This window comes from Eleginops maclovinus, chromosome 16, assembly GCF_036324505.1.
Source record: "Eleginops maclovinus isolate JMC-PN-2008 ecotype Puerto Natales chromosome 16, JC_Emac_rtc_rv5, whole genome shotgun sequence".
NCBI classification, from domain to species: Eukaryota; Metazoa; Chordata; class Actinopteri; order Perciformes; family Eleginopidae; genus Eleginops; species Eleginops maclovinus.
Window position 1 is genome coordinate 7,165,864 of NC_086364.1, and position 14,977 is coordinate 7,180,840.

The 14,977-nt window shown below is 40.0% G+C and overlaps 2 protein-coding genes across 3 annotated transcripts; both read right to left on the minus strand.

Moving 5' to 3' along the window:
• Window positions 1-1,325: 1,325 nt before the first annotated feature.
• kat8 (K(lysine) acetyltransferase 8) lies at window positions 1,326-5,866 on the minus strand. 2 transcript variants are annotated; one of them, XM_063904948.1, is made up of 11 exons: window positions 5,461-5,866; window positions 4,880-4,954; window positions 4,486-4,664; window positions 4,347-4,400; window positions 4,032-4,196; window positions 3,579-3,668; window positions 3,256-3,396; window positions 2,890-2,983; window positions 2,551-2,701; window positions 1,825-2,006; window positions 1,326-1,702 (listed from the first exon to the last, which is right to left on the minus strand). In XM_063904948.1, the coding sequence occupies exons 1-11, from the start codon at window positions 5,777-5,779 to the stop codon at window positions 1,638-1,640; spliced, it is 1,515 nt and encodes a 504-aa protein (XP_063761018.1). In that variant the 5' UTR covers window positions 5,780-5,866; the 3' UTR covers window positions 1,326-1,637. The 2 variants fall into 2 exon arrangements, with proteins under 2 accessions (XP_063761018.1, XP_063761019.1); XM_063904949.1 differs by having other exon boundaries at window positions 1,825-1,979; window positions 5,461-5,865.
• A 797-nt stretch (window positions 5,867-6,663) lies between these two features.
• On the minus strand, window positions 6,664-10,990 carry rnf25 (ring finger protein 25). The gene is made up of 10 exons (XM_063902927.1): window positions 10,702-10,990; window positions 10,404-10,475; window positions 9,949-10,045; window positions 9,231-9,298; window positions 9,066-9,135; window positions 8,891-8,962; window positions 8,641-8,787; window positions 8,474-8,563; window positions 8,148-8,285; window positions 6,664-7,537 (listed from the first exon to the last, which is right to left on the minus strand). Exons 1-10 carry the CDS (start codon window positions 10,716-10,718, stop codon window positions 6,911-6,913), a joined length of 1,398 nt encoding a protein of 465 aa, XP_063758997.1. The 5' UTR covers window positions 10,719-10,990; the 3' UTR covers window positions 6,664-6,910.
• Between the last annotated feature and the right edge of the window lie 3,987 nt (window positions 10,991-14,977).

The window sequence follows — 14,977 nt, forward strand, 5'->3', positions numbered from 1 at the left end:
TTATATATTTCAAAAAATGTAAATACAGAGTAACTATTTGTAGATATGACAGAATTACTAATAATGATACAAATTCATCCCACTGGAAACATATTCTAAAATATCCTTTACTCACAAAAACTAAAAATCCAGAAGTACATTTTTCTTCACCTTATTTCCCTCTATTAAGGGAATAAAGTACACAATAAAATATACATATAGTAATAAAAAAAGCTCCTTGTTTACCAGCAGGATCCTATAAACACCTGAATGCATCAATAATTATAAGCCAATAATATACATTATTCAGAAATGGGCAGTTTTTGCTTTTATGTTCATCTTGATACTAATAGCCTACTTTACTTTTATTTAAGTAACATTTTTAATGCAACATGTTATATGTGTCTCAACACTGTGGTTTGAATTATTTTAGTAAAGGAAATATTTGGTGTTTTCAAAAGAGACTCGGAGCACTGCTGCCCCCTTGTGGTTACTATTGGAGTTACGCTAGAACACGCGCTGACAGGTAGGAGGACAGCGGCTTTGTTTCCGTCTTTATTTAACCTGGGGTTTTATTGTTTCGCAGCTATCCATACTTTGGCTTTCTCATCATTTCTGATACCTTTTGCCACAAAGGATCCTGTAGATTGCTGTAAAATATAAATAAATGTAGCACGCTCGACTTTTGCTGAACTCTATACATTTCCAACACTGCAGGTAGCTTTGGTGTCAACCAGCATGCGTCCTGAGCTGTGTGATACCAATACTACAGTATCTCTTTCAATGTATTTTGAATAGCTTCCATGTCATCTTATCCATTGACTCCAACTTCATACCAGACCACTGTACAAGTAGGTAATAGTTTGATTTAGCTCTTTTTTATTATATATGAATATTGTCATTTAAAATTCAATCATTTTTTTAATGGCTTCTGTCTTGTGAACCAGTGACTCAATCCATAGCAGAAATTATTAGTTCACTGGACAATAGGAAACACCTCAATGGTTTTAAATGTGTCATGTGACCCAATGACTTCAAATTAATGCAGTATTGTATTACTACATTAGACACAAGTAGGACACATGTCTTTATTGCATATTTGCCCATTTTTATACTCTACAAATAATGTTGTGAAAATTCTTTACAGAAAAGTGAGGTGACGTTTCGGATTTTTTTGTCAATAGTACAAAAAGGTGATGTTTGTCTTTGGAATGGGATCATAAATGGTCATTTCGCCAATTTCCCTTAAGAAATGTATGCCTGTGTTGAGTCACAGACACAATTGTTGTAAGATTGCAATTGATAAAAGGAAATGAAAAAAGTAAAAAAAATAAAGAAATAACGAATGTTGATTACAAGTTTATATACTTACAAATTAAGTATTTTTAAAATGCATCATAAAAGAGTCGGAAAGAAAAAGAAGATTCGACACCTAAAAGAATTGTAGAACCTGTTTGTACGCAGGAAAAGAAGGAATCAGGAGGCTTGCCGTTTTTTTATACATATTTTAAGAAAATACTGACAGATGCTACCAATGACTATATACAAGGGTGTTCATGACAGCAGGTTATTTTGCCATTTGAGGAGAAAAGGGAGAACTTGGCTGGCTGGATGATATAAAAACAGATCGACGTGACGGACATAACTGGCTCGGCTTCTCACTTCTTGGACAACTTGACTTGTTTATTTTTGGGGGGCGCCCACTTCAAACACAAAGTGTCAACTGTGGAAGAGACAACACACAAAAGAGAAGCATTTTCATAAGACACAAAGCTTAAGTTATAATTAAGGATGAAATAGGGGAATAAAAGAATTCCAAGCCAAATATGAGATGTCTGGACTTACCTGTGATTGGTGGTTTTTTGTACTGGGCACTCTTCAGGTGCTCCTCCACCAGTTTGGGCGTCACACAGATAACGTGCTGACCTTTCCAGTATTTCACCATGTTGAGCGACTGCAGCGTGCTGATGATGTCACTCTGCGTGATGCTGGTCATCTGGCTGAGGGACAAATAGAGGGAGGAGGGTCTGATATGAGCATCAAAATCAGATAAGGAAAAAGGCTTAGTGTTTGATGCGAATGGATCTTGTTATCGTACATTTTTACACGGCTCAGTTGAAAGGTTGATTGCGATTGGTTGATTTTGACATTGTACAGTCTGTCATTGCTGTACAGCAGACCACTGTTGAACGCTCTAAATCGTAGGACTATGTCTAATCATATCAATGAATCATGGCATATTTATTGAATATTCATCATTTTAAAAGCACAAAACTTCCCCCATCCCCAGTAAAGAAAATTTAAAAAACAACAACAATCTGTGAAGGTGGAAAAGCAAGAGAGGCTAAATGAGAAAGAGCTGGACAACAGAAAAATCTGCAGGAGAGACAGGCAGGAAGTAAACAATAACAGGAACACTTCATTGAATCTGGCAGTGTTTAAAGTCTGGTTAATGGAACAGAAAATGTGAACAGACTGACAGTAATGGGGCAGAAAAACCTAATCAGTGCTTAAGTTGTTTTCTGTATCTGTTCAATATTCTACTTGAGAAAAACGGATATGACTCTCTACCTGAGGTCTTTGATGGACAATGTTCCTCTGAAGTCCCTCAGGATCTCCAACAGGACCCAGGACCAGTAACTCCTGTAGCTCAGCTTCCCCAGGTCGGACAGAGGCTTCTCTGGAGAGCCCACTGCACTCTCCAGCTTAGACAGCTCATAGCCTGCACACACAGCAGCACAAACTCAGGGTTAAAACTGAAGGGAGGATTTTCCGTTCAAAGATCCCAAGATTGCATTTATCTTCTTGTTTACAGATGAGATCAGAAATTTGGTTGTGTTTTCGTTTATAATAGGTTCCGTCGTTATCTGTTCAAAAATATGTTAGCTGCAGTCATGGTCTCTCACTTACTGAAAGCTATGAGGAACTTCCCGTAGCCTCTGCGCTGGTACGGAGGCAGTGTGAGAATACACGCCACATTATTCCCATCTGGAGACTCTTTCTCCTGGAAAACAAAAAAGCAAACAGTTGTGAATTATTCCAGTATGAGGTACTCTCCAGCACTACTGTTAGATTCTGCTGAAGTCAAACATTGCAATTAAACACTTGTTTAGTAGAGAAATGCATGCTACACTTTGCTCTGTTGTAGAGGTACAAACATTGCCTATTATTAACAAACATGGTATATAAACACAACTGTGTGTAAGGAATAAACTCCACATGGTGCCTGAGAGCAAGATCTGACATCAATTAAATTGACTCAAAAACAGGCCTCACTTTGGAGAAGTAGCCGACGATGTGCGCTCCCTGTTTGTTGACTTCTGTGAGAATGTAGAAGATGAAAGGCTCCACGTCAAAATAAAGCGTCTTGTGGTCGAGGAATAGTTTTGCTAGTAGACACAGATTTTGACAGTAGATCTGCAAACAGAGACCGACAATGAGTCACAACAATGATCAGCACCATCTTTACAGAATTAACTGATTCATAACATAAATGTCTAGTTTTATTCCACTAGAAACACAGAATTGGACACAGAGACCAGAAGCAGATTAATCTACATTATTAAGCATAAGGGGTGGCAAAAGCCAGGAGGACTCACCTTGTGGTCCCGCCCGTCCACTTCATACACCGATATGTTGCTTCTTCTGTAGATTTCTTTGCCTGGAGGCTGCTTCCACTGACAGTGGGACTGAGGAGACAAAGTAATAAAAGGTCAAACCTCTTGCAGTCAGGTTGTCACTTAATCACTGCTTATTTTTGTGCCTAACATTATAAGGTTTTGGTTTCACAGTTTGTAAAATGTGTGCAACAGAGAAAAGCAGCTTTCATTTTCCTTTCAAAACAAATTGGAGGAAAATGTCAAGACATTCTGCAGGGGATTTACTAAGACTTTGTGTCGGGTTGGTATCTTTAGGTCTTGACGTGGGAAATTGGAGCTACAGATACAATAGTCAAGTACAATGTTCCTGACGATTTCAAAAATAGGGGCTTTTGTTTGCAAAAAAAAACAACTATTCCTAACATAATAAACTGAGGGGTAAGCTGCACTTACGAGGTGATGTCTGAAGGTCTTCTCGAACTTCATGTATTTTAGGCAGTACTCGCAGATCCACAGCTTGGGCTGCTTGCCGTAGTCCTCTGGAAACGGTGAGAAGTACCAGGCGTCTATCTCGAAGTTTCCTATCTGGATCTTGTCCACATATTTCACTTTGGTGATCTAAGGGAGAGACAGGACATTGAGTACAATGAGGAACATTATCTTCATCACAAACACTAAAAACACAAGCCAAATGAGGTAGAAAATGTAGAGAGGCAGAACAATGTTATTTGCTTACTATATTTGTAATATTGAATGAGAGAAACTTACCGCCTCATGCTCCTTTTCAAGAGCAGCTGTTGTTGGGTCCATCTCAGCGTAAGTCTGCAAAGAAATCACTATTAGATAATTATCAACTATTTAGAAAAACGGCATGAAATATAACAGACATAACGGAAAATACCCCTACCTTCTGTACATGGTTGATTTCATCGTGCTTGCGCTTCTGGTTACGAGTAATTTTCCTTTCAGGCTGTTCACCCAAATCTCCTACACTTCCGATCTCTGTGCTCTTCCTCACTGCATCCTTCACCGTCTTGGTGAGTGCCAGGCGGGCCTTCCCCACCCATTCATCTAGCCGTCTGTTGACTGCATGCCAGAGAAAAAGATCATGGGGGTCATTTTAAAGTAGTGGGTAAGGGGAGAAAGAGGGTATGGTCAAATTAAAAAAAGGATATAAAAAGAAGGCAAAAGGACAGTGGAGCAGGGGTGATTGAGAAGAAGCATTAGGAATAAACTTTGATGCTGTAGTCAGATGTTAATAATTTGCATTGCATTCATGATTATACAAATTGGTCACTTACATCCAACATAGTGGACATAGAACTCCTCCCTTCCCTCCTGTTCATTCAGTCGGGACTGAATAACCTCTGCTGTATCTGTGTGAGAAAAAAAGTGAGAAAGATCCAATGAGACTTGTCTCAGGTGCAAATAATAAGCTTTACAACTGCTGAATGTCACGACTCACCAAACTCCATTCTTTTTTGTGCGACTTTAATACTTGTTTTGCCTTTTTGTAGACCCACGTATTGTTATTTCAATTGATAAAGAGTCACGCGTTAAGTGTTGGTCTATTATTCAATTCGGCGTCCTCATAACCCTTCAAACTGTAACGTTATTCTATTTAATCCATTAGAAAATAACATTGAATTGGCTCGCCTGCAATTTGCACTGTTATGGTTTCATCACCCATGCCGAATGTTTCAGAAAGCCCTGCTAATCTGCTGTAAATCTCACAGTAACGTCTCAATGTCACGTTTGCAAGAGAATCAATACAACTTTGTACAACATTTCAATTGAATTTGGTGTGAATTTGGCCTAAAACACAAGCAAAGTGCACGCTTCTAACGTTAACCTGCTAACTGGAACAAGAGACATAACTCACGCCATGTCTTGTCGGCTCGTTGACATAAGTACGTTTCTCCAATCTCGACCGACACCTCCTGCTCCCTGCCGCAGCAGAACACTCCACCACCTTCCTGGGTGTAGTGACTACTCGATCCCCCGGCTTCTCTTAGACGGCCAACGGCCTCCGCCTCATCTTCCTCCCCGCCACTGCCGTTTGAAGAGCACGCAGCAGGGATACCACTGTCCATTTCACCCCGCTCACTCTCCATATGACTAGAATCCATGTCTACATCCATTACAGGCTCTGAGTCCGTGTTATTCGTGTAGCTTTTCTGAAAGTCAGTCCCGCCAGTCATAACCTCAGCAGTTTTGAAAACAACAACACGCCTCTGCGATCCTGCGCAGAATCTTCACAGGGACTGGTCTACAACAAAAAAAACAAAAAAAAAAACTGCCAAGATGGCGTCGGTGGGAGATTCATCATGACGTAGTTCAGTTTCCGCCTCTCCCAAACAACTGCATCTCCCATGAGTCTTAGTGCCACGTTGTTTAAAGCTCTATTGTACTTAAGTAAAAACACTTATCTCAGTGTCATAATACACCAGCACAAGTGAAAGTACTGCATTCAGTATCTAACAGTAAATGTATGTAATCAGTTCACTTACAAAAAAGTATGTATTGCCCAGTGATGTGTAGTAATAGTACTACAAATGTTAAGTATTAGTTCCCTGTCAGTGCTTTACTAATATTTTTCATGTTTTTAGATTAATATTACCACATTCCATTACTGTATATGTTTTTTAATTGCTACTAGTTACACTGTGTAAAAAACACATGTTATTCCTGCATTAAAAATGTACCTAGGTAACAGTACTGCAGTAAGTGTTTACGTCAAATGTACTTTCTAACTAACTAACAATGCTTGGTTATTATAACTGACACATCCACATGCAAGCCACATTTTATTTTGCAAAAGACCAAGGGTGAACTAATTTAGCAGTTTTACTGAGTGTTGGTTGGTTCTATTTTCTGTTTAACAAGCATTTACATTTTCATCTCCAAATACACCAGTAACTAGAAGTATAAACCAGGCACTATAAGTACCATAGGATCATATTTCCTGCATCAATACAGTTACCAGAATTTGCAATATTATCATCAATAAAACAATATATTAAAGCTGCAAATGTTTCTGTAACTGAACTAACCCTTCATAAAAAAAAGACAGGAAACACAGATGCACCGTGACACAGGGAACATTTAATTTGCAGTTCTTTCAATTCATACTGCACCATGACAAAAAGCGATAACCATCTGTATCGGATATTAGTGTGCATGTTAGTACAAACCAGAGAGCGGGATAACTGCGATGTACGGGAGGAAAGGAAACTACGCTGAAAGTTGTTTCTGGTGCAGGGCTTTAATTTACGCAGACCAATGATGGAGGCACACACTAATTTTTTCACTGGCCCTCCTGTTGCCCTTTGTCATAGCACCTCCTCCCTCCCCCTCTCTCTCTCCACCACCTTGTGCTGGAAGTCCCTGCCGTGATCCCTGCGGGGCCCCCCTCCTCTTCCGTACAGGTTGTTGGGCCCTCCCCTGCTTCTTGAACCCCGCCCGTCCCAGTGGTAGCGCCCGGTGTTTGGGTCCGAGTCCCCCCAGTGAGGAGGCCTTCTCCTTCCACGGTGACCCCGCCCGCCTGCAGCTTCTTTTGGGCAATCAGTGTCCAAGGCTGCCTGGCACAGTGGGGGACCCTCTGCAGACACCAGGGTCTCTGTCTGGACCACCCTTCCTGTCTTAGACTGACAGTATTCTGCATTGTCTCGCATCTGTTGGTTACCCTGAGCTTTAATAGGCCCTTCGTGGCAGGACAGAGACAGTTTGTGCAGGTGCTCCGTGACGGGGGCAGCTCTCCGTTGCTGTTGCGGACGGAACCGGCCTCCTCTCCTCAGCCCCCGCCTCGGAGCTTGAGCGCCCCTGCAGTGGGAGAGTCCAGGAACAGAGTGGTCTGCTCTCACACCAGTTTCATACATAGGAACCTTAGAAGCAGAGGGTGCAGGGGGGGCGAGGGAGACGTCTGTGTCGAGGTTTTCGTTTTCAGCAGCAGGTGGAGCCTGTGGGAGTTTACATGCGTTACTCTTAATGTTTTTGTATAACATTATATAGGAGCAAACAGGAGAATTTCCTAAAATATCAGTTTTCCCCTAATGATAGTAGGTTTAAAATGCAGCTCGATGTGGATTTTTTAAGGCATAACACTTGAATGTAGACATGTATGTACATGTATCTCAAATAATGCATTTAAACTAAATAAAGTAAAGCTTTTGAGTTCCCCTAAAAAGTAAGTATGATGAAATCTTCATCTCAGCTTAAAGTATACTTAGTTTTTTTTATATATATCAGTTTGTTTAATTATCTTTGTTTTATCCTTTGAGATTTAGTACTTCAAACTATTTTTACAAAATCTAGATTTTTTTGAAAGACAATATTTTATATTTGCTAGAAATGCTTCTCTTAAAAAAAGACAGAGGAAAACAATACATTCTAAATATGTGTGATATATAAAAGCAGAGCATTATAACCTGTATTTGAACACAAAATCTAAATATGTTAGAAGCAATAAGAGAAGGAATCAAAGAACATTTTAAAATTTAATTTGACAGAGGTGTGTTCTGTGGTGCAGCCGGTCTAAATATGGCCATATCATTTCTGATTCATTCTCACCTCATTGGTATGGATGAAAAATCTATTTGATTCCACCTCCGGGTCAATGATCCCCCCTTTAGACCGCTGCCTCTCCAGGAGCTTCTGCAGCCTACACCACTGCTTCTGAAATTTAGAACCAATCGCCACTCCGTCCAGCTGAGAAAGAAAAGTAAAAGACTTTCAATAGTTTTTACCGACTTTGGAAACAGCTTCTAAAGTTGTGAGATTGTAAAATTAAGCTATAAACAAAATAAAATAACTCACTATTTATTTAACGAAACAATGATGCAACATAAAATAATGAATATATCATCAATATAAGAACCTAAGGTGCATTATGTTACCTCGGGCAGCTGGGGTGCAGGCGAGGACAGAAGCTGGTCCATGTCGTACGAGAGCGGCTCTCTGCACACCGGACAAACCACAGTCAGCTCCTGTTAGGAGAGTCAGAAAATAAAATCACTTCTAAAGAGAGACACCAAAAGGTTTCTTTGGCCGGAGCTCCTGTGACCTGATGCTGTGTTTGGTCTCGGGTCTTGTCCTCCTCTAACTCGCGCTCCCTCTGCTGTAGCTCCATCTCTGCATGGCTGGCATAGCGGCCGAGGCAGTGGGAGTGGAAGTAGTGGTAGCAGCTCGTCTTGGAGAACGTTTCTCCCTCCTGGAGACATCCAGTGCACATATAAAAATTCAATGGGTTTGCAGAGGCAGATTTAAGGAAGATTTCTGGAAATATCGGGAAATCATTATTTTTTAAACCATACCTTAAACCCATAGAGGCAAATGACACAGTTTCCATGAGGAATATTGCTCTCAGTCAGGATTTCTTTAGCTTTCTATAGAAGAATGAAGACAGGAGACCAGTTAGAAACTTGACTTCAAGCGTCACACTATTACCACTATGTATTTATTTAATAAAAAAGCACTATATATAGTGACCTCAATGAGCTGATACAGCACAGGTGAACCCAGACAGGACTGAGCCTCCAACTGAAGACACTTTTGGACACTAAGAGAAAAAGGTGACATGATTACAGAGTTTTACACTCAAAAAGAAACAGTTCCGAACAGAAAGTAGTGATAAAAGAGTTCAATCACACTTACCTACTGATCTTGTCATCAGAAAGCCCCCGGGGGTTACGAATAGAGATTGCTGGAGAAGAAGAGGGATACTAAGCACACAAAACAGGGAAGAGAGTCAAACTTTAATAATGTCCATCAGCGTGTTGAGCTTTACAAGGTGGTGTTATAGCACTATGGCTGCATTCCATATTGCATACTTTTTCTACAAGTATGTACTTCTACTGCCCTACAAAGTATGTACTGTTGCAGGCTATATACAAATGGACTACACACGTTCCAATACACATACTTCCATATTTTTTATGTACACCAGAATAGTTTTTGTTGTATTTCCCAGTAAATAGTATGTCAAATGTAGGATCCCAAAAATACCTGAATGTCCTACAGCATCAGGTCCCATATGAAAAAGGTCAAAGCTCAAGGCGCAATGTTAGGACAAAGTACTATCTCTAAATTGCATGCATATCGGAATCAGAATAAAATATCTGATATATGTTACTTTTATTAGTATCTACAGCGTTGCAAACAAAATAATATAGTGGTATGTTTTGGAACGCAGGGCGGTGGTGTTTTCAGTCGATATAGAATTAACCAGTTGTATCATTACAGGTACATTACAGAGACATTATTAATGTGAGCTGTGGAGAGAAATGTGAGCAGCACATCAATAAACCTCATGACAATACAGAGACTGACATACTGTAAACACAGTCCAGTAGCAGGATAGGATAATATGTACCTGCTGATCAAGGGTCAGAGTCAGGGTGAGGCGGACAAACTGAGAGACAGAGTCCTCCGCTGTGGACGGGTACAGGACCAGGCTCACCTCCCAGGACCTGCAGGACACAACACAGCTGCAGTTTTAACAAGACTCTCTAAACACAGAACAAGCCAAAAAGGCCGCAATATTTATATAGAAGGGCCCAATTAGGACGATACACTTTATATGATGTAATTATGTGAATCTTGTCACTAGTAACTATAGTTGTCAAAAAAATATTGTATGATAAAAGTATAAAGTTGCATCAAATGGTAATACTCATGTATTCAAGTACTTCAAAATCTCTACTTGATTACAGTTCTGGAGTAAATATACTAACAACACTGTCTCATACTGTATCTCATTACCAATCATGCCTTAAAGCTAAAGCTTATGAAGCAGCATGATGTCATTTTAGCTCATTTTTGTCTCACCCGTCGTCTTTCCTGTTGACCAGCAGTTCATCGACATAGATGGACTGCAGCACCTCGATTTCAGACAAAACACTGCAGAGAAGAGACATATGATGTTAGACTTGTATTGCTGCCATTCTGTCCTGTTTTATAACAGGTTGACACATTATGCTAGCGTTAGCAGGGTGCTAGTTAACCATAGCCACAGCAGAACTGCTACATTTCATCTGATGTTAAACCATCACTAAATAAATCATCTGGATGTCATAAAATGTGTTTGATATTAAAAAGAGTTAAGACATGCTGTAAACTAACTCACTCGCACTCGGCTGCCATGATGATGTTTGTCACTGTTTGAGCTAGCTGCTACTCAAAACTTGATTTAGCAAACGGTTCTTTCAAAACAAAAGTGTCACGGTAAGAACTATCGTTAGTTCGAGGTACCACTCTAAATAAATCACATAACTAGACGTTTACTGGACGATTTTAGGTCTGATTTAAACGTAACATCCCTATGTATGAAGGGAAAGGGCGAAATTATACTGGGGCCTAGATAAAATAGTAATATTTTGAATGCGCTACCGGAAGTACCAGCATGTTGTTATGACTGACTTGATGGCGAAGTAACCATGTAAGTGAAATGGGACGATTTCCATTGCCTTCCAGTGGGCACAGTAGGAACTGCATAACAATAACAAAAATGATAATAATCATAATCATAGTTATACGTTTGATTATTTCTATAATAATAATTAATGATAATAATATTATTCGTTATTATTATTAATAAAATCAGTCATCATTTCTTTAAAAATACCATATGAGAAATAACATTTTTTTTTATCAGTGTGTAAATATTGAAAGGTATGTTTTGGCTGATATACTGACAAAAGAAATACAGTGATCTATTTTGTGGCAAAACATATTTTGAATAGTTTTCATTATTCAATGAAGTCATTTATTCATATCATTTTTGTCTTTTAAAACAGATCGCACCTTTGTTTTGGAAAATGCTAGCTTTCTAATTATTATTTTTTTAAATACTATTATTATTTGGCAGTAAGTTGCTCAAAACGTAAATCTTTTCTTTAACATGATATTTTGTTTCAACAGTGACATTATCATCTTATTCTTACATTTTTGCATTATTATTTTTATTTATGTAATTTTTTACCTTGTGTGAATCTGTTCTGTCCTTTTTTCACTCTGACCCTGTTTCTGCTATAAACACCTGAATTCCCCCAGAGATAATTACAGTTCCTTCTTATCTTCTCTCTTATCTTAACCACTTTCACATACTTACATGTTTGATATGCCACTACTAACACCTGCAATACTCATTTACACATATACACATCTGTCTCTCTCAGGAGCGTATCTACAGGGGGGAGCTATAGAGCCTTGCGCCCCAGCTGCCCCCCTAACGTTTGTGGCCCTAAAACTGTACTTGTAGAAACAAACCTACACGTTGTCCACAAGCTTCTCAATCAATGAAACAAGCAATACATTAATGAAAAGTGAACCATTTTAAGTATAATCTTAGGCCCCTCAGAAACGTCGGTCACACAGCTGCAGAGAGAGGAGCGACCGAGCTGTCCCAGCATCCAAAGGTGGATCAGTTTCCCCAGGCAGCATTTCCCTTAGACTAGTTATGTTTTTACTGAAGATGACATCTTGAAACAAAATATTAAAAACTCTCCTGTTTGAATTGATAAAGTTTAACAGACGGTCTCTGATTGGGGCGTTACAGTACATCATACACACCAACAGCGCTAGCTGGGAGATCGATCACTTTTATTTGTTTATGCGGCACTATAAAACTCACTTGAGTTACTCTCACACATCACAGCAATGAGGCTGGATATAGTAAACCAGGTCACATCCTTTACTGTCAAACTGGGGAAAAAAATCAAAGTAAACTGTCTAAACACAGCTGCCTGAGTGCGTCATGTTTAATGAATACTTTCAGGTGTTACATTTATTATAGGCTACTTATTAGCCCGTCTAACGTGTATATAGTAATGCAATCATTTTTACCAGTGCTTTTCACATCGAGACTCTTCCAGGCCTGAGTAGATTAACAAAGTGATTCAACAGAATACAGAAAAAAAGACATGTCTGAGAAGTGATCAGGACGAATACAAACGGGAAAGGGAAAAGAGAGTAAACTAGAGCTGAAGATACCAGGCGGTTCAGAGCAGGAGAAGGCAAGGAGGAGATGAATACATCAGTGAAAAAGAAGAAATGATTGTGTGGAGTAAAGATGTCAGACTCAGAAAGAGAGGCAGTGATCAGCAGGCAGATGAAACCCCTGCTGGACCACACATGGTATGTTTTATTCTCATTGCATACATATTCCATTACAGCAGCACAATCGAGCGGCTCTTGATATTGAGAAATATTTCTTGGAATGTCTGAGTAATTTTACTGTACTTGCAGTAAATATCATTTTAGGGTAGCCTTGCTGTACTAAACATGAGTATTGTCTGCTGTTTTAAACTATATGTGTCTGAGTCAGGGCATGATATAACAATACATAAGTTATATATACAGTGTAAAATATCACGTACTGTCCGTCATCCAATGCTTCGCTGCCATGACCTTTTGCCCCTCCTTTGCCACCCCATGTAAAATGTTCTAGAAACCCACTGGTCTCGATTTCATCCACACACATATACAGTGGGGCAAAAAGTATTTAGTCAGCCACCAATTGTGCGAGTTCTCCCATTTAAAAAGATGAGAGAGGCCTGTAATTTTTATCATAAGTATACTTCAACTATGAGAGAAAAAATGAGAAAAAAAAATCCAGGAAATCACATTGTAGGATTTGTAATGAATTAATTGTAAATTCCTCGGTAAAATAAGTGTTTGGTCACCTACAAACAAGCAAGATTTCTGGCTCTCACAGACCTGTAACTTCTTCTTTAAGAGGCTCCTCTGTCCTCCACTCGTTACCTGTATTAATGGCACCTTTTTGAACTCGTTATCAGTATAAAAGACACCTGTCCACAACCTCAAACAGTCATACTCCAAACTCCACTATGGCCAAGACCAAAGAGCTGTCAAAGGAGACCAGAGACAAAATTGTAGAACTGCACCAGGCTGGGAAAACTGAATCTGCAATAGGTAAGCAGCTTGGTGTGAAGAAATCAACTGTGGGAGCAATTATTAGAAAATGGAAGACATACAAGACCACTGCTAATCTCCCTCCATCTGGGGCTCCACGCAAGATCTCACCCCGTGGGGTCAAAATGATCACAAGAACGGTGAGCAAAAACCCCAGAGCCACACGGGGGGACCTAGTGAATGACCTGCAGAGAGCTGGGACCAAAGTAACAGAGGCTACCATCAGTAACACACTACGCCGCCAGGGACTTAAATCCTGCAGTTCCAGACGTGTCCCCCTGCTTAAGCCAGTACATGTCCAGGCCCGTCTGAAGTTTGCTAGAGGGCATTTGGATGATCCAGAAGAGGATTGGGAGAATGTCATATGGTCAGATGAAACCAAAATAGAACATTTTGGTAAAACCTCAACTCGTCGTGTTTGGAGGAGAAAGAATGCAGAGTTGCATCCAAAGAACACCATACCTACTGTGAAGCATGGGGGTGGAAACATCATGCTTTGGGGCTGTTTTTCTGCAAAGGGACCAGGACGACTGATCCGTGGAAAGGAAAGAATGAATGGGGCCATGTATCGTGAGATTTTGAGTGAAAACCTCCTTCCATCAGCAAGGGCACTGAAGATGAAGCGTGGCTGGGTCTTTCAGCATGACAATGATCCCAAACACACCGCCAAGGCAACGAAGGAGTGGCTTCGTAAGAAGCATTTCAAGGTCCTGGAGTGGCCTAGCCAGTCTCCAGATCTCAACCCCTGTTGCCCAGCGACAGCCCCAAAACATCACTGCTTTAGAGGAGATCTGCATGGAGGAATGGGCCAAAATACCAGCAACAGTGTGTGAAAACCTTGTGAAGACTTACAGAAAACGTTTGACCTCTGTCATTGCCAACAAAGGGTATATAACAAAGTATTGAGATGAACTTTTGTTATTGACCAAATACTTATTTTCCACAATCATTTGAAAATAAATTCATTAAAAATCCTACAATGTGATTTTCTGGATTTTTTTTTCTCATTCTGTCTCTCATAGTTGAGGTATACCTATGATAAAAATTACAGGCCTCTCTCATCTTTTTAAATGGGAGAACTTGCACAATTGGTGGCTGACTAAATACTTTTTTGCCCCACTGTACATACACCCACGCAACAATACACACCCCCACACACACACACACGCACAAACTTGTCTTGTTTTGTTGTGGTATTGGCTGGCTCACAGGCGGATGTGAGCCAGCTCCACCTGCAGCTGCTGTGCACAGCGAGGCGGTTTGGAGCCGACGAAGATTCAGATCAGACACATAACTTTAAAACTTTCTGCAAACAAACGGCCTGTTTCTGTCTGACTGCACACCACGCTGAGTGCACTGCAGTATCTCTCCATTAGTGACATGTGCTGAACATTTATCAGAGATGTTAGAATCCGTTCTCTCTGTGCGAAGATGCTCTAACCTTTTTAAGAATAACTTAGTCTTAGATG